At 48.0% G+C, this 18,529-nt stretch overlaps 1 protein-coding gene and 1 pseudogene across 1 annotated transcript in view; both read left to right on the top strand.

Annotated features, from left to right (window-relative positions):
• B4GALT1 (beta-1,4-galactosyltransferase 1) overlaps nucleotides 1–14,754 on the top strand; it is a 53,547-nt gene extending 38,793 nt beyond the window's left edge. Inside the window, exons 3-6 of the mRNA XM_065946600.1 lie at nucleotides 2,359–2,546; nucleotides 8,201–8,323; nucleotides 11,309–11,413; nucleotides 11,878–14,754. Of these exons, the coding sequence (XP_065802672.1) occupies nucleotides 2,359–2,546; nucleotides 8,201–8,323; nucleotides 11,309–11,413; nucleotides 11,878–12,010 (549 nt within the window). The 3' untranslated portion in view covers nucleotides 12,011–14,754. The remainder of the gene's footprint in view (nucleotides 1–2,358; nucleotides 2,547–8,200; nucleotides 8,324–11,308; nucleotides 11,414–11,877) is intronic.
• Nucleotides 2,555–7,231, top strand: LOC136176417 (small ribosomal subunit protein uS10-like; annotated as a pseudogene).
• Nucleotides 14,755–18,529: the final 3,775 nt, after the last annotated feature.

Here is an 18,529-nt window from a genome sequence, read left to right as displayed (position 1 = left end):
TGGGGTTGGCACCAGCGGTGCCCGTTCATGGTTCCATATTTCTAGTTCCTGCGAGAGGAAAATGCTTAGGGTAGTCTCAGTCAGGTATCCGCTTAGATCAAACAGTCATGGCCAATAGGCCAGGTCCTGTGGTTCAGACAAGGCCACCGACAGCCTGCGCCTGTCACTGGGGAGCGGACCAAGAGAAGGGAAATTGGGCAGCGACTCTTGGGGGTCTGCTCCACAACTGGGAAAAGGCTTTGTTGGAACATTGCCTGTTCACTTGGAAACATGTTCAGTGGGGCTGAATTTTATCTCACAATGTTCAGAGAAAGCTAACTCTTTGAGAATCCTATGGGACTGGAGGAGGAAGACGGAAGCCTCCAGGTGCAGGCCTCTCCTGTTACCAGGAGGTCGAAGGGTGTGGGGGGGAGGAAGCAAATCAGATTTGGGGATGAAGGTTGTTAACAAGATTGTTGAGATTAAATGACTCACCATGTTTGTAAAATACTTCCCTGTGCCGGGGTGTATCGGAGCCCCCAGAGAATATTAGCAATGTGTTATTGTAATAATAGTAACGATGACAACTTCATAAGCAGTTCCTAAACTTAGGCCATTTTTTTTTCTTGGTCTCGTGACTTACACAGAAGTATCTGAAGGCAAAATTCTAAATGGTCCTTAACTGGCGTGTGTGCCTGTGTGTGTGCTCACTTGTGTCCAACTCTCCGTGACCCCTTGGTGCTGCTCTTTTAACCGACAGAGCAGCACAAGTAGACCCTGAGTACCCCAGGGCGCAGCCTTCTCCCTTCACCGTGCATGGTTAGAATGCTTTGTCATGGGCTGAGGAAAGGAGCCCTCACGTGAAATTTTTCATTTACTCTTCTGGGCTGCTCTTTCTGACTTCCTGGTACTTGTCTTCTCAAGCGGTCTGTTGCCCCGAGCCCCCCTCCTGACACTGGGGGCTGTGGCACCATCTGGGCACTCTTTGCTCACTTAGGCAGCCTGGTGGAGAGCCAATGTCTGGGCCCCGTCTTAGAGTCCTGGAGAGAAGCTATTCAGCACCCCACCTTGGAGACCATACAGATACTGCAGGCCCTCGTGGGGCACATTTTCCCCCAGAGTAGACGGCCCTCATCTTGTTGCTCTCGAGAAAGACTGGGAAGTGAGGATTCTGGAGGGTTGGGCTCCAGTGCCAGCTGTGTCATTTACGTGGCCTTAGTTTCTTCATGGCAGTGGTGGGAGAATTCCAGCCAGGATGAGAGCACAGGTATTGAAGTGCTTGTGAATTAAGTGTAAGCCTGACTGTGTCGATGATGTTAACTGTCCTTACTAACCTCAGGTCTTGGTAACTGGTCAGAGCAGAGACCCATGAGAGACCCCTTAGGTTGGAGTCTCCCCGAAGGGTTGCCATCTGCCATTGTATGTTGAAGCCCATCCATTTGTCTACTTATCCATCCATCCATCCATCAATCCATCCATCCAGTGGTTATTTACTGAGCTCTTATTATATGCCAGGCAGTGTTCCAGGCCTGTTTCCAGTGGGTGAAGAAAAAGCAAAAAAAAATTCCAGCCTTCATTGAGCTTATGTTCTAATGGGAGGGAACTGAAAATACACAAGAGAAGTAAATAAAATAGGAAGTACCTTTGCACCAACACACTCGATTCTTGTGGACCCCGTGGTTGGCATCCTGAAGCGGGTGTCCTCCTCTCTCACACATACTATATCTGCTGTGTCCCACCCTATACTGTGAGCCCTGGGAGGGCAGACACTGACTTGAGTTTGCCTTATTTCCTGGTGTCTGGTTTAGTGACAAATACCTGGACACAATGTGATGATCAAACCATAGTCAACCACACAAAAGCAGGTAGAAGTGAAAAAGCCCCATTGTCACCAGTTTCCTGATATCCTTCCTGCAATTAGCCTATATGTATTATAAGAATAAATAACACATCTGTTTAAACACCTTTCACCTAACAATACTATCTCGATGATCGTTTCCTTTTAGAGCTTCCTTATTTTTTTTTTTAAACAGCTCTATTCCATTATATGGATGCATCATGGTTTGTTTAAGCCATTTCCTGGTCATGCTTACATCACTGTTTGCAGCCATTTGCGTTGGTGAACATGTGGTGAACAGAGTGAATACGTTGTTCGTTCACCTGTCATTTGCATTCTTGCAAGTCCTACAGGATAACTCCTAGAAGTGGGATTGCTGGTTCAGGGAATGCTATTCAGGATTGAGTTATAAAGTGAGGGTAGAAAATGAGGCCCAGGAATGGTCTAAAGGCCACGTGGAGCAGACAGGTCACCAGTCCCCATGAGTGTTTGGCTGAAAGGCCTCATGGCATCTAATGGCACTTTTTTTGTTTCTGCACCAGGCTGGAGAGTCCATGTTCAACCGTGCGAAGCTCCTCAACGTTGGCTTTAAAGAGGCCTTGAAGGACTATGACTACAACTGCTTTGTGTTTAGTGATGTGGACCTTATCCCAATGAATGACCATAACACCTACCGGTGCTTTTCACAGCCACGGCACATTTCTGTAGCAATGGATAAGTTTGGATTTAGGTAAGAGATGTTTACCAGAATCTGCAGAAAACATATTTGTGTCTTCCGTGACAACCAGGGAACGCAGTTCCTCCAGCCCAGGAATAGTGCCTCTTAGGCTCTGGAAGAGAATGCCTTTTGAGAGAACTGGGTGCTTTTGAAGCACATGTGTGTGGGTGCTGTGTTAAGGCTCTTCAGAGCGCATATGTGCTGAGTACTGTGCTAAGTCACTTCAGTTGTGTCTGACTCCTTGCACCCCTATGGACCGTAGCCCACCAGGCCTCTCTGTCCATGGGATTCTCCAGGCAAGAATCCTGCAGTGGCTTGTTATGCCCTCCTCCAGGGGTTCTTCCTGGCCCAGTGATCGAACCTGTGTCTCTTCCATCTCCTGCACTGGTAGGAGTCCTTGACCACTGGAGCCACCTGGGAAATCCTTTGAAGCTCATCAGTTCAGTTCAGTTGCTCAGTCGTGTCCGACTCTTCGCGACCCCATGGACCACAGCACGCCAGGCCTCCCTGTCCACCACCAACTCCTGGAGTTTACTCAAACTCAAATTGAGTTGGTGATTCCATCCAACCATCTCATCCTCTGTCATCCCCTTCTCCTTCTGCCCTCAATCTTTCCCAGCATCAGAGTCTTTTCAAATGAATCATCTCTTCACATCAGGTGGCCAGAGTACTGGAGTTTCAGCTTCAATGTCAGTTCTTCCAATGAATACCCAGGACTGATCTCCTTTAGGATGGACTGGTTGGATATCCTTGCAGTCCAAGGGACTCTCAAGAGTCTTTTCCAACACCACAGTTCAAGAGCATCAATTCTTCAGCACTCAGCTTTTATAGTCCAGCTCTTCCATACATGACTATTGGAAAAACCATAACCTTGACGAGACGGACCTTTGTTGGCAAAGTAGTGTCTCTGCTTTTTAATATGCTGTCTAGGTTGGTCATAACTTTCCTTCCAAGGAGTAAGCGTCTTTTAATTTGATGGCTGCAGTCACCATCTGCATTGATTTTGGAGCCCCAAAAAATAAAGTCTGCCACTATTTCCCCGTCTATATGCCATGAAGTGATGGGACCAGATGCCATGATCTTAGTTTTCTGAATGTTGAGCTTTAAGCCAACTTTTTAGGTCTCCTCTTTCACATTCATCAAGAGGCTCTTTAGTTCTTCTTCACTTTCTGCCATAAGGGTGGTGTCATCTGCATATCTGAGGCTATTGATATTTCTCCCAGCAATCTTGATTCTAGCTTGTGCTTCATCCAGCCCAGTGTTTATCATATGTACTCTGCATGTAAGTTAAATAAGCAGGGTGACAATATATAGCCTTGATGCACTCCTTTTCCTATTTGGAATCAGTCTGTTGTTCCATGTCCAGTTCTAACTGTTGCTTCCTGACCTGCATACAGATTTCTCAAGAGGTAGGTCAGGTGGTCTGGTATTCCCATCTCAGAATTTTCCACAGTTTGTTGTGATCCACACAGTCAAAGGCTTTGGTGTAGTCAATAAAGAAGAAATTGATGTTTTTCCGGAACTCTCTTGCTTTTTCGATGATCCAGCGGATGTTGGCAACGTGATCTCTGCTTCCTCTGCCTTTTCTAAAACCAACTTGAACATCTGGAAGTTCACGGTTCACATATTGCTGAAGCCTGGCTTGGAGAATTTTGAGTATTACTTTGCTAGCGTGTGAGATGAGTGCAATTGTGCAGTAGTTTGAGCATTCTTTGGCATTGCCTTTCTTTGGGATTGGTATGAAAACTGACCTTTTCCAGTCCTGTGGCCACTGCTGAGTTTTCCAAATTTGCTGGCCTGTTGAGTGCAGCACTTTCACAGCATCATCTTTTAAGATTTGAAATAGCTCAACTGGAATGCCATCACCTCCACTAGCTTTGTTTGTAGTGATGCTTCCTAAGGCCCACTTGACTTCCAGGATGTCTGGCTCTAGGTCCATACTATTTCTGTCCTTTATTGAGCTCATCTTTGCATGAACTGTTCCCTTGGTATCTCTCATTTTCTTGAAGAGATCTCTAGTCTTTCCCATTCTATTGTTTTCCTCTGTTTCTTTGCACTGATCACTGAGGAAGGCTTTCTTATCTCTCCTTGCTATTCTTTGGAACTCTGCATTCAAATGGAGAATAGTCATAGTCAGTTATTATTTAAGGAGGAAAGTGGAGTCCAGAAGTACCTATACCTCTGCAGCTCCAGGTGAGAAGTGTTTATATTCGGGATGGCACTTGTCTTCAGTCTCCAGACGGTGGTTGTCTTACTTGACTTTCTTCTTCCCTTCCCCTCACAATTTGAGAAGCAAATTGGAGTCATCTTCCCTCAGTAATTTCTTGGACTTGGGTAATTCAGCAGATCTTCCTTGGCACTTTAAGAAAGAACACGGTTCTGTTTCCCTGCAAAGCACAGCCTTCTGCTTAAAAACTGGGGCTCAGACTTTTCCACAAAATGCCCCTTTGCGAGGAAGCCAGCTGATGCCTGTCCCCAGGAACAGCAGTGTAATGAAAGCCCATTGTCACAGGTGGAAAATAGCCTTGTGCTCCATTTTCTTAATCTTAAAAAGTAAATTTGCATTTCATTCCATAATTTGTCCACATTTGTATCAACATAAACTTAAGGCACCTGTCAGTTGGATAACCTGACCTCTTCCTCTGTGTTCTAACTCAACAGACTCATTTTATTTATTTTTTTAAAGTTTATTTATTTAATTTTTTGGCCATGCTGGGACTTTGTTACTGCACATGGGCTTTCCCTAGTTGCAGGAAGCAGGGGCTACTCGTTGTGGTGCACAGGCTTCTCATTGCAGTGGCTTCCCTCGTTGCGGAGCACAGGCTCTAGGCAGGCCCGAGGGCTTCCGTAGTTGTGGCTCATGGGCTTAGTTGCTCTGCAGCACATGGGATCTTCCCGGACCAGGGAGCAAACCAGTGTCCCTTGCTTTGCAAGGCAGATCCTTAATCACTGGACCACCAGGGAAGCCCCAGACTCATCTTGCTCGCATCATTTCTTCCTGTCCTCCCTTGCTGGGGGCATGAGGGCTGTGAGATGAACGGAGGATGTTCTGAAGTCCTTCCCCAAGATGAAAGCGTTCACTTTTGAGGAAGACGTGGTCGCTGATGCAGTGGGGCTCAGTGCTGCCCGCTCTTGTTCCTGACTCACTGCTGTTCACTCTCGCCGAGGAACAAGTCGGTCAGGAAGCTGCGCCGCAGCCATGGCCTTTAAAGACACCGGCAAGACTCTCGTGGAGCCAGAGGTGGCCATTCACCAGATTAGGATCACCCTCACCAGCCCCAACGTGAAGTCTCTGGAGAAGGTGTGTGCTGACCTCATCAGAGGCGTGAAGGAAAAGAATCTCAAACTGAAAGGACCAGTTCAGATGCCTACCAAGACTCAGAATAACTGCAAGGAAAACTCCTTGTGGTGAAGGTTCTAAGACTTGGGATCGATTCCAAATGAGGATCCACAAGCGACTCATTGACCTGCACAGCCCTTCTGAAATTGTCAAGCAGATCACTTCCATCAGTATTGAGTCAGGAGTCGAGGTGAAGTCACCATTGCCGATGCCTAAATCAGCCTTTTTAATAAATCTATGATCAGTTGTTAAAAAAAAAAAAAAAGATTAAAGCATTCAGACCTTAAACATCCTGTCTTAAAGGAGGAAGCTTTGACTGTCTGTAAACAGAACTTTGTACCTTCCTATCTTCCCCCTCTCCCTCCCTGTTTGTGTATCTTCTCCTCTTTGAGACACACCGGTTCCTCTGAACTCTGTCCTTGAAGCGTGGTGGCGCTTACCTAATTCTTTACCACAGCATCATGTATGTTTCACCCAGAACTAGTTAGGCTTGGGAGACCAGGCAGGAAGGTAAGAGAAACCAGCAGAGACAGCAAAACCAAATCTGGTCAGAATAGCATGTACTTCCCCTGTGCAGTGGCTGAGGGTCCACTTCTGTAAAAACACTGATTATGAAAAAACCTTAATGGCCTGGTCACCTCTGGTTTTCAAACCCTCACATTATAAGTGCAGACTGTAGTGTGCAGTTAACCAAAGGGGGGGTGACTTGATGCTTAAACGATGATACCTAATTACAAGTGAATATTTGATTCGTTAAAGCAGGTCCCCAGGGATCTTTGCTTGTGGATACTTGCAGTCAGAATTCTGGAACATATTTGAAAATAATAGCTGCATCTTTTTTTTTTTCATACATTTTGTATGGTTTGGCTGACTTCCCCCTCAAAGTCTGAGTTAGAGTTTTCCTTAATTTGTGTGATGGGTTTTGGTCTCTTTGGATTCCAGTAAAAGCCCAAGTGTGGTTTGGAGCTACACACAGGGTTGTCACAAAATCACAGCCTTTATAAAGTCCACAGGAAAGCCTTTGCTTGCCCTTTGGGCACATCCAGATTCTTAATATTTCTCGTCAGTTCTTCCTCTGTGTCCCTCAGGAGTCCACGATTCATAACCACTGAAATATTGAAATGCAGAATGGTTTGGAAGGATGGAAGCCCAGATGCCCTGCTGCTTGAAAATGGGTCAAAATAGATTCATCATCATACATTTTGCCACGTCAGGATGTGGTAGAATTTTCCAAGAAAATTTTTATTTTAGCAAATTTTCAGAAATGCTCTCTTGACTGTTGGGGTCAGTGTTCAAGCCAGTATACCTTTGGAAGAATGAAAGCAAGACTGTAGATGGGAAAAAAAAAAAAAGACTGTAGATGGGTCAGGGGTGGGAAGGGGAGCATGACAGGGTGGGCACAGGAGATTCTGAAGCAGTCTCAGTTTCTGGGACCTTCTGGAGAAGGATTTCTGACCCATGGAAAGCAGGTTCTCGAGCAATGCAGAAGAACTGGACTTCTGTTTTTGTCACTAACTGATTATCTAGATAACCACAGTGTTCTTAGAAAAAGCAAGAAAGATTTTACTACTTTACTACAAAAAAGATTCTACTTTTTGATATCTGTGTCTTCTCTGAGATAATCTGAGTCTGATACGAAAACAAAACAAAGGAAACCCTTATAAATCCCTAATTTAAAAGTTCCAGGGAATAAAAATAACTTTAGGAAGTGTTCATATATTTTTTAAAAATAATTTTATAAGACCCTGATGCTGGGAAAGATTGAAGGCAGGAGCAGAAGGGGCGACAGAGGATAAGATGGTTGGATGGCATCACTGACTTGGTGGATATGAGTTTGAGCAAGCTCCAAGAGTCGGTGATAGACAGGGAAGCCTGGCGTGCTGTAGTCCATGGGGTCGCAGAGAGTCGGAGACGGCTGAGTGACTGAGCTGATTCATCTTTGGCAGTGCTGGGTCTTTGTTGCTACACGTGGGCTTTTCTCTAGTGGCGGCGAGTGGGGCTAACTCTTCGCCATAGTGCATGGGCTTCTCGTTGTGGTGGTTTCTCTTGTTGCAGAGCGTGGGCTCTAGGCACACGGGCTCCAGTAGTCGCCGTTCTTGGGCTTGAGAGCACAGGCTTAATAGTTATGGCACAGGACTTAGTTGTTCCAAGGCATGTGAGATCTTCCTGGACCAGAGATTGAACCCATGTCTCCTGCATTGGATTCTTTACCTCTGAGCCACCAGGGAAGCCCAGAAGTATTTATATTTTGAGTGACCTTTATTAAAGAATAAATACTAACTACTGGTCCTCTGTGTGTGCGTGTGTGTGTTTTTTTTTCCCCCAGCCTACCTTATGTGCAGTATTTTGGAGGTGTCTCTGCTCTAAGTAAACAACAGTTTCTCAGCATCAATGGATTTCCTAATAACTACTGGGGCTGGGGAGGTGAAGATGATGACATTTATAACAGGTAAGCGTCACAATTTAGATCTCGTGCTTCCGTCTCTCCCTTCACTTCTGGTTTTTCTATGCATGCTTGGTTATTTTGCAAGGATTGACCCTAGGGAGAGATGCAGTCCCCACCCAGCCTGAATCCTTAGGTGAGCCCTGCTGTAGATGCTCCAGGTGATAAAGAGCGTCTTAAGAGACAGACCATGAGAACCCTTAATGAAACTGGAAAGCATCTGAAAGTAAGCATGTGTGTAACTCTGATGTGCACTTGAAAGTTTTAATCTACCTGAATTAGAAACAAAAACAACAAAAAGACACAACCTGTACTCACTGCTGTATTTAAAACGGATAACCGCTAAGGTCCTACTGTACAGCACAGGGACCTCTGCTCAATGTTAGGTGGCAGCCTGGATGGGAGGGGAGTTTGGGGAAGGATGGATACATGTATATGTATGGCTGAGTCCCTTCCTTGTTCACCTGAAACTATCGCAGTGTTTTTAATCGGCTATACACCAATTAAAAAAAAAGTTTTAAAAAATTAAAAAGTACCTTTAGGAAAACTAGCTTCTGTGATTTTTGCCTTAGCCTTCTGGAAAATGTAAAATGAGAAACATGTGAAGGGGTGACTCATTAGATGGCCATGCACACCCTGGGGCTCTTCATGAGTTGGTAAAACTTTATTATGTGAGTTGTCATCGCAGATGGTAAAAAAAAAAAACCATCTGCCAGTGGCATTTGAAAGCACATTCTGCTTGGTCTTTCCTGGCCGTGGAATCTCCACCCCTGCTGGATGTAGGCAAAAAGCACCTTCTCCCTCTGGGAGCCAACCTGAACTTGCCACTGAGTTTTAAACCAGACTACACCCCGGTGCCTTCCTGAACTGGAGTACGTTAATTTGATCATTGACAGAAAATGTCTTTTAGAGCAGCATCCAAGTCGCTTAAGATTAGCTTTGCAGCATAGACCCAAGTCTTTAACACAATCCTTGAAGAAAACTTGAATTTTAGAGATTGATTACCAATATGCAGAGCACTGGGCCAGGCAGGACCAGTGGGGAGGAAGACACTGAAGCCCTGAACAGGGAGTCCAGACAAAAACAGGCTTGCTTTCACAGCCCCACACCCAGGCAGCTGGGCCTGTGTGACGGTCGGTGTATGGGACTGAGGTGCTGCACAGACCTGAGTGATCAGAAAAGTCTCCAGGAGGGAGACCCGAGGACAAGGGTCCTGGGGGTGGGGGAACAGAACATCAGTGGCTGCGGAGGAGCTTTCTGTCCTTCCTTGAAAAAAAAAGGGTTTTGAAATTTTAAATTGAGGTATATTTGATGTGCAATGTATGTTTCAGATGTACAACAGAGTAATTCACAATTTTTAAAAGTTATATTCCATGTATAGTCATTATAAAACTTTGGCTACAGTCCCGATGCTGTACAATATATCCTTGTGGCTTATTTATCTTATGGGAAGTGGACATGTTAGTCACTCAGCCATGTCCAACTCTTTGCGACCCCATGGACTGTAGCCCTCAGGCTCCTCTGTCCATGGAATTCTCCAGACAAGAATAGTGGAGTGGGTAGCCATTCACTTTTTCAGGGGATCTTCCCAACCCAGGGATCAATCCTAGGTCTCCCGCATTGCAGGCAGATTCTTTACCATTTGAGCCACCAGGGAAGCCGTATTTATCTTATATGTAGTGGTTTTTACCTCTTAAATCCTTATGCCTATCTTGCTCCTCCTCCTGGAGCAGCGTTCCTGAAAGGTAAAGAACCTAACTCTTATTCTGTACCAACTTTGTTTAGCTCAGCACTGAGGGAGGCCAGGCTGGGAACCTTTAAGTCACCTAGGACCAGCCATTTCTGCCTCTCGGCTTAGTGTTGTATTCCTGCTGTCAAGACTTTGGTTGGTATTCCTCATCCCTTTCTCCTCCAGAACCCACACAGAATCTTCCACTGCGATCTGGCTACCTCTCGTCTTGTTCCCAGCTTTCCACTATTATACCACCTAACAGAGAGACTTCCCATTGGCCAACTCTGTGTACAATGTTGGGAAACCCAGCAAATAGTGAGCTCTCCATATCTGCAGATTCCACATCCCCACAGATTCAACGAACCTTCAATCGAAAATATTCAGGGGGAAAAAAAATTCCAGAAAGCAAAACCTGGATTTGCTGTGAGCCTGAGACTATTTCCATGACATTTACATTGTATTTATAACTCAATATATCATTCACACTATATTAGGTATTTTAAGTTTTCTAGAGGTGATTTAAAGTATATGGGAGGATGAGGACATGCATAGGTTATATGGAAATGCTACACATTTTACATAAGGGACTTGAGCAACCACGGGGATGGAGGTTGTCCAGGAACCAATCCCCTGGGGATACCGAGGGATGACTGTGTTATATCCCTTTCAGACATTGGCCCTGTTCTGGGAGATGCTCTTGAGAAGGCCTCCATGGTACAGTCTGTGCCCTTCTTTCCCGCTTCACCTCTGGCCACTTCCTACCCCAAACTTTGAAGCTCCCAGAGGGTACTGTGCTTGCTCTCACCTCCCTGCCTTTGCCTGTGCTGTCCTGACTGCCCAAAATGCTCTGGCAAACTCCCACTCATCTTCAGGGCTTGGCTCTGCCCAGTCTCAATCGGGTGGAGTTGGAGTTGGTTGCTTCTCCCTCGGTGCCAGGCATCCCCACGCCCACCTCCTCCCCTTCATCCTGGCAGCTATGGCCCTACATCCTAAGCATCCACATCATAAATTCCACGAGGGCAGACACCCCCAGTGCCTGGCTCAGGATAGTCCCCCCACAAGGTCTAGAACCAGGGGTAAAAGGTTATGAGGAAGGGGTCTGAGTTTTAACTGCTGCCTGTATACTGGGCTGGGGTGTGGGTTGGTGAGACCAGCTGGCAGGATAGGATGGTGGGCGGGACAAAAGTCTTGCAGCTGGAGCTGCGGGGCCTGGGTCTGTGGCAGCTCTGTGATGACCACTGTCCCTTTGCTCCTGACAGATTAGCTTTTAGAGGCATGTCTGTGTCTCGCCCAAATGCTGTGGTCGGGAAGTGTCGGATGATCCGCCACTCGAGAGACAAGAAGAATGAACCTAATCCTCAGAGGTGTGTTCTCTTTTATTCTCGCCCCTGTGTGTGTTCCCTTCTTCCGCCTTCAGGTGGGGCTGGCTGCCGGAATGGGGCTCTGGAGTGGGCTCCGTGCCTCAGGGGAAAACGGGCTCCATCCACAGGGCAGGGCTGGAGTAGGAGGGAGGTGGTGGTGGCGGTGGTTTAGCCGCTCAGTCGTGTCCAACTCTGCGACCCCACGGACTGTAGCCCACCAGGCTCCTCTGTCCGTGGGATCTCCCAGGCAAGAATACTGGAGTGGGCTGCCACTTCCTTCTCCAGAGGATCTTCCCAACCCTGGGATTGAACCTGCATCTCCTACATTGGCAGGTAGATTCCTTACTGATGAGCCACCGGAGAAGCCTAGTAGGAGGGGAAAGTTTTGAGTTTTGTTTTTGCTTCTTTTTTTTTTTTTTTAAGATTTTGTTTTGGCTTCAAACCCTTTGTCTGTTTGTTCTTTGTAGGTTTGACCGAATTGCACATACAAAGGAGACAATGCTCTCTGATGGTCTGAACTCACTCACCTACACGGTATTAGAGGTCGAGAGGTACCCGTTGTATACCAAAATCACAGTGGACATCGGGACACCAAGCTAGCATTTTGGTGCACTGATCAGAGACTGAAAATGGCCAGGGACCTCTGCTGTGTCTCTGCCCGTGTGCTGGGCTGGTCCCCCTCATTCTCCCCATCAGTGACAGGCCCTCTCTGCTCATCATTCAGACGCCTTTCCGGATGACCAGGACGAGCGGGATATATTGCCCCAACTTGGCTCAGCATGTGACTTCTCAGCCCCATGAGGTGTATGTAAGCATAGAAACCATCAGCCTCTGGGGGCTCTCGGCATGTTCACAGTGTCACCCCAAAGAATCAGAGCTGTGCACAGCTCCGAATCTGATGACTGTGGGACTCATCCCCAGCAAAAAAAAAAAACAAAAAAAACACCTAATTTGTTGTGATATAGGTAAGAATTTTGCTTTAAATTGTGGTATTATTACTTTGTGAAAAATTGGAGAGTGCTGCTGAAATCGGATCGGTGTGGTGTTTTTCCATTGTTATGTTTTAACAGAAAAACACCTATTCTTATGTTAACCACCCCCACCCTCGACCCTCTCTCCATGTATGGAACTATTACAATCACTGTGTATGTGTGTCTTTTCTTAGCAAAGGAATTTTAAGACTTGAGGCTTGAATCCCAAGGCCACTTTAGCCACCAGAGCAAAAGCCTTGGGCGTTCTCACATTGGTGGCCTTTCTCCAGATGCCTGATTTCTGAATGTAAATCCTTTTTTTTTTAATAGCATTTGTAGTATTTTGAAGAAAGAACAAATCAGATCCTCCTTATGGTCTAGCTTGATTTTGTGTTGATCCAGAATGGCATAGTGTTTAGTCATGGCAATTTATTTTTCTGAGCATGCTATATAAACTTGAATTTCCTATGTATTTTTATTGTGGTGTTTTACATGTGAGGATGGGGATTGAGCATTTTTTAGGGGAAAAAATAACGTATGCTGTAGTGGCCCCACACGGGCCTCGGACGGAGCTGGCAGGCCAGGTTTTCTGAAGAGCCTAGACATCTTTGGGTCCTTCGGTGAGAGCTAAGGCGCCCCATGAGCACTGTCAAGCTGGACTCTGTGGGGGAGGCAGACATGGAGGCTTGCCTGGTCTCAGAGTTTGCCACCTCGCCACCTCCCTGCCCTCCCCAGGTGGGCAGGGCCAGGGAACAACCCCCACCTCCTCAGACTGATCCCAGCACCTCCCTTGGGCCCCAGGCTGTGGAACTGGGAATGACAGCCACCAGATTGTTTACTGGCCCTCCATCTGCCCCTGGGGGCTGCCTTCCAGGCTCCATTGGCTGAGCTGCCTGGCCCACCTTGCAGGACCGGTTCTCTGTCCTCCTCCTCCTCCTCCTGCCTCCCTTGTGCTGCCTTTCTCTTCCCTCCCTGCCCCTTTGTTCCACCGCCTCTTGCCTGTTTCCTAAAACTGGCCTGTGGCGCTCAGGGTCAAACGGACTATCCATTCTCCAGCGTGAATGTGCCTTTTAATTAGAGAGCAGTTCAGCTGAACTCACCCATACTCCTCCCACGGCCACTCTGGTGCCGAAAGCTTCCCATCCCCGCTCAGGTTTTAGCAGGTGCTCCTACTCCAGGGAGGCCGACTCACAGCAGATGTCTTCCCCAAACCCACCTCTGCTGCTGGAGGTTTCAGCCGGCCTGGGGTGAGATGTACAAGGCAGTTCCTGCCGCTGGCACGAGTGCTGGGTCCAGGCTGGGCTGAGGGCTTGAAATTCAGCTTTCTAATCCCAGGGTTAACCTTTCAGCTGGGGGCAGCCTAGAAACCAGCCCTCGGTGTGGAGGCTGAACTGGTGCCTGGCCCCAGTCATACCTGTGCCTTGATCACTTTGAGCATCTCATGCTATTATCTGGTTCTTTTTCCAGAAACCCTTGTGTTGGTTACAAATTATTTTCCACTGTAGCTGGGCTATGCAAAGAGTATTCCGTCTGTCAGTTCCCCACTCCTTAATAGCAATGTTGTTAAAGCCAGGAATAGCCCTGATAGGAAGCTTTGGGAAGCGCAAAGAATGAAGACCTCGCTTTCTGTCCCCAGATCCTGACTTTTCCAAAGTGCCTTAAAAGAAAGGAGACAAGTATCCTAGGTGGTAACCTTTTTGTTACTTTACTTTTAAAAACGAAATTCTGACTTTTTTTTTTTCTTTTTTGTTTTCCTATCACATTTTCTTTCATATTCCATTGTAATCGTCAAGTTTGTGGTTCATTCTCAGGACCACCAGAAACGCTGCTTCACCACCCACTCCCCGTTTGCTCATCTTCCGGTGCGCTCCTGGGGTCCGCCTGGGCCCAGGGTTAAGCCTAGCTCTGGCCTGTTCATCAGATGCTGCAGCGCTTACTTCCTCCCTGGGGAGTTGAGTACTGAGGGTTCAGGAGCATTTCCTTCTCCTGGAAGTTGTCACCGTGACGTTGTCAGGTGCCCTTCTCTCTTTCTGTCCGTGCTGTTCCTGGTGAACCTCTAAGGTGGCCTTTGGGAAAGGTCAGAGGGCAGAGGTGGCGCAAGAGGGCAAAGGAAATGCTGGTGCTGCCCCTCAGGGTCTCTGCTGACCAGTGGTGGGGGCCGGGCTGGAGGGAGGGGTGCCTCACAACGGCTGGGAGGGGAGCCTTCCTGCCCTAGAGACCTGTGTGCTGTGTATTTTGATTTCCCATGTACACAAATGTATGTATTTACCATTGTAAGTGGGTGAATGTTTGACCTTGGTGTTCAAAACAGAACTGTATTTTTGCCTTTAAAATCCAGTAATATAACGTGAATAAATGACCCTATCTTTGTAACGGCAGGTGGTCTCTCTTCTGATGTAAGGGGTTAGGTTCCTCCAAAGCTGGCGGGCAGAGACGGGGGCTGCCTGCTGGGAGGGTCTGAGGAAAGCAGGGCTCCACCTGCTCTGCCTGCCTCACTGTGTGGGGGTCGGGGCTGGGGGCTTGGGTGAGGGGAGGAGATGTTATCTCACCTGCCTGGGATCACACGCACCTTACCGGAATCAGCCATTTCCCCATCTGAGTCTCATATGGATATCTGTAAAATGGGAATAGTAACACACACAGACTTTTTGAGGCTTAAAAGAGATGTGTCTGAATTACAGCGACTGACACCTCACAGGTACTTGCCACATAGTAGCTGGGGACCCTTCAGAGAAGAAGTTTTCCCAGCGGTTCTCTGGCTCTGTTCTGTTTTCCACACAAGCCCGCATGATCTCAGAGCCGTTTATGCAAGGTGTTCACAGCGTAGCTTAGATCAATAAGCTTTCTTCTCAGCCCCAGGAAGTTTAACCTGGCGCTACAAAAGGTCTCAGCTGCACCCCCGAGGACTTGAGACAGTAAGTACCTTGGGCACCTCCTCCAAGGCCCCAGGTCAGGCACTGCACCCTCTGACATGTGGCTTTGATTGAATTGGCTTCTGGAAGAAATGGGCCAGAGGAAACCAGTGTGCGGGAGAGGTCACCCCCATGCTGTCTAGGCTGAGGGGGCCACAGGCCCTGCTGGATGGAGCTGTGATGGTGGGACCGGCTGGGAAACAGAGCCGGAAGGACAGCCCCTGGAATCCCCACCAGGGCCATCTGGCCATCTCCACCCATCCCTGTGACTGCTGGAAGGAGCCCTAGTAGCCCTAGGCTTGAGCAGTGGCTAGCACTCAGATCTGTCTTTCTGACCAGACTCCTCTGGATAGAGTGCTGCCTTACAGGGCTTTTCAAGCTATAAGGTCTGGGTTAAGTGGGGTACCCTCCCCTCTCCCAAAATGCATGGACACCACCAAGTACTTAGGAGAGGCCAGAATGCCTGTCTTCAAATCCTGTTACTGCTTCTTCCCGTTTCATGACCTTGAGTGAGTGACAGCCTCTCTGTGCCTCAGCCTGTTCATCTGTATAATGGGATAACAGTACTTCTTTCATAGGATTGCCAGGAAGATCAAGTGAATTAATTTTACAAAGCACTCAGACCATATCTAGCTCATAATAAGCATGCACGTTACAAACATTTGTTAAACTTTAAAAGTGCAGGTACACATGCGTACCAGCATGTACATAGACTGATGTGTACACAGTACCCACATATACACATGCACACACCAGGTTTCCTCTTCTAGGGCGCATGTCTGGGACTTAACTGTGTGGCAGTTGGGTGAATGGATCTCAGGGTAAGTGACCACGCCTCTTCTGGAGACACCTGAGACCTCAGCAGTGCTATTTCCCCAGGCCTTCCTGCCTGCCCTGAGGGAAGGTGTTAGGAATGGTGGCCTTAGCAAGGGAGGGGGGCTCAAATCCTGTATTGGTGGGCTGCAAGGCTCCAGGAACATGGGAGGAAGAGGGTCAGGGCCAGGCTCCTGGGGTAGCCACTTCCTGGAGAAGTGCCCTTAGTCTTCCACTTCACCTGGGCCCCAAACCAAGTCTGAACCAGGGCAGAGCCCAGGAGCCATGGGTTTGGATTCGGTGGGTACCAGTCTTGCCCCCCATAGAGTACCTGTTTTCCATGAGAGAATGTGACCTGGATGCCTAATCACTGACCCACAGATGTCCTTTGGAGGCAGGGCTGTGGTGCCCAAATGGCCAGGGTGCCCATGGAGGTATATGAGTGAAACCTACCCGGCAGGAGTGTTTGCTGCTGGTGATAGAGGGAAGCTGTGTGTGGGGAGGATTGGGGGGAGGTGGAGGAAATGAGAAGATGACCGAGTGCTAGGTGTTGCCAAGTCTCCACCACTCTCCTGAGCTCGCCTCCTGTTTGTTTATTCCTGGAGCTGGGAGTTTGGACACTCCTAGGGGCTGATTTCTTCTTAGAACTGGAACTTCTTACCCCATCAGAAAGGAAATGAGGTTTGCTAGCTGAGCCGGCTGTGCCAGATGAGCCTCATTTCCTCCCCTGGCACGGGCCCCAGGCAGAGAACGCGGCCGCTGCCTTCATTTGGGCTCCAGGACCTGTCCCCAGGCTGGGCAGCTGAGGAGCCAGCAGGGTGTGAATGTCAGGTGAAGTGATAGGGTCAATGGACCAGAAAGCAGAGGACTGTGACATTCCCAAGATACTGGCACTTGAGCAAGTTGTGTGCCAGGACACCAGGCGGGGGCCAGGAGGAGGGCTGGAGGAAGCCATGCAAAGAGTGGTCACTGTGTCTGGCCCTCTGCTTTCCCACTCGCTGGCTCACTCAGTTCAAGTCCGTTCCCCTCCCTGAGCCTCAGGTTGCTCTCCTGTTTTATGAATCTACCCCTGGTCTCCCCATAGTTTTTCCCTCCCCGCAAGAAGGAAGCGCTGTGGTCTCAGGTATCCCCTTGTTCCTGAGACACCCTTCATGCTGCCTTGGAGGAAGTTATTTTATCTGAGTCTTCCTTTGTAAAAATAGCAGGATCACCCCTGCCTTCCCCCTCTTCTCCCAGGATACAGGTTTTTTTTTAAGATCTTTTGATGTGGACCATTTTTAAAGTCTTTGTTGAATTTGTTACTTCTGTGTTGCTTCTGTTTCATGTTTTAGTTTCCTGCCCAAGAGTAATGTAGGATCTTAGCTCCCTGACCAGGGATCGAACCCTCACCCCCTGCATTGGAAGGCGAAGCCTTAACCACTGACCACCAGGGAAGGCCCACAAGATATACTTTTAAAACTCTACCTGGAAAAAGAAAACAAAAAAAATTCTACCTGGGATTTGCCAGGCAGTCCAGTGGTTAAGAATCCACCTTTCAATGCAGGGGACAAGAGTTCGATCCCTGGTCAGGGAACGAAGATTCCATACACTGCAGGGCAACCAAGCCCACACAGCAGAACTACTGAGCCCTTGTACTGCAACTAAGACTTGACTCGGCCAAGTAAAGAAATAAATGCTTTTTGGAAACTTTTAAAAACAAAACAAAAATTTCTACCTGGAGGAGCTAGAATGCTATTCCTTTTCTATCTCCCTCTTCTGCCTGTGGCCCCTCCAACTTTGGACAGACGCCTGTCACCTGCTTCCCCTCGGGTTTTCCAGATTCAGGCTTCCTGATTATCCCATCAGCCCAGAGGGAGAAGCACGGGAGCCTCTGTGGTACCGTGTTTACCCTTCCATTACTCATAACACTGAAAACCTAAGAGCCACCGTCAGTGGGGGCTGTGCTCAGGGAAATGAGGTGTGTCCAAACAGGGCGGCCACTGAGCATGATGAAGTGGATCTGTACTTATTGACTGGAAAGAGGCCTGAGGGGAGAAGGCAAACTACAGAATGGGATCTCCATATAAGACAGGAAATGCCTGAATAATTTAGTGCCAAAATTATTCTGTGATTGTTGATGGGAGCAGATACACAAGCAATAAAACGGAAAGATGATCTCTCTCTACATCGCTCTTGTGGCCAGGCTCCCAGCCTAAGGTAACAGCCCTTAGTGTTTGGGGACTGCCTGAGGGCCGAGGCCTTTAACAGGGACCAGCCCCATTGAGAGGATGAGCTGGGTTGTCCCCAGGGGGAGATGTTCAGTTGTTCAGTCGTGTCTGGGGGCTTTGCAACCCCGTGGACTGCAGCACGCAAGGCTTCCCTGTCCTTCATCATCTTCCGGAGTTTGCTCCAACTCATGTCCATTGAGTGAGTCGGTGATGCCA

This window comes from Muntiacus reevesi, chromosome 10 (assembly GCF_963930625.1).
Source record: "Muntiacus reevesi chromosome 10, mMunRee1.1, whole genome shotgun sequence".
Classification (NCBI taxonomy): domain Eukaryota; kingdom Metazoa; phylum Chordata; class Mammalia; order Artiodactyla; family Cervidae; genus Muntiacus; species Muntiacus reevesi.
The sequence above is the reverse complement of the archived record's forward strand: the minus strand, read 5'-3'. Positions and strand labels throughout refer to the sequence as shown.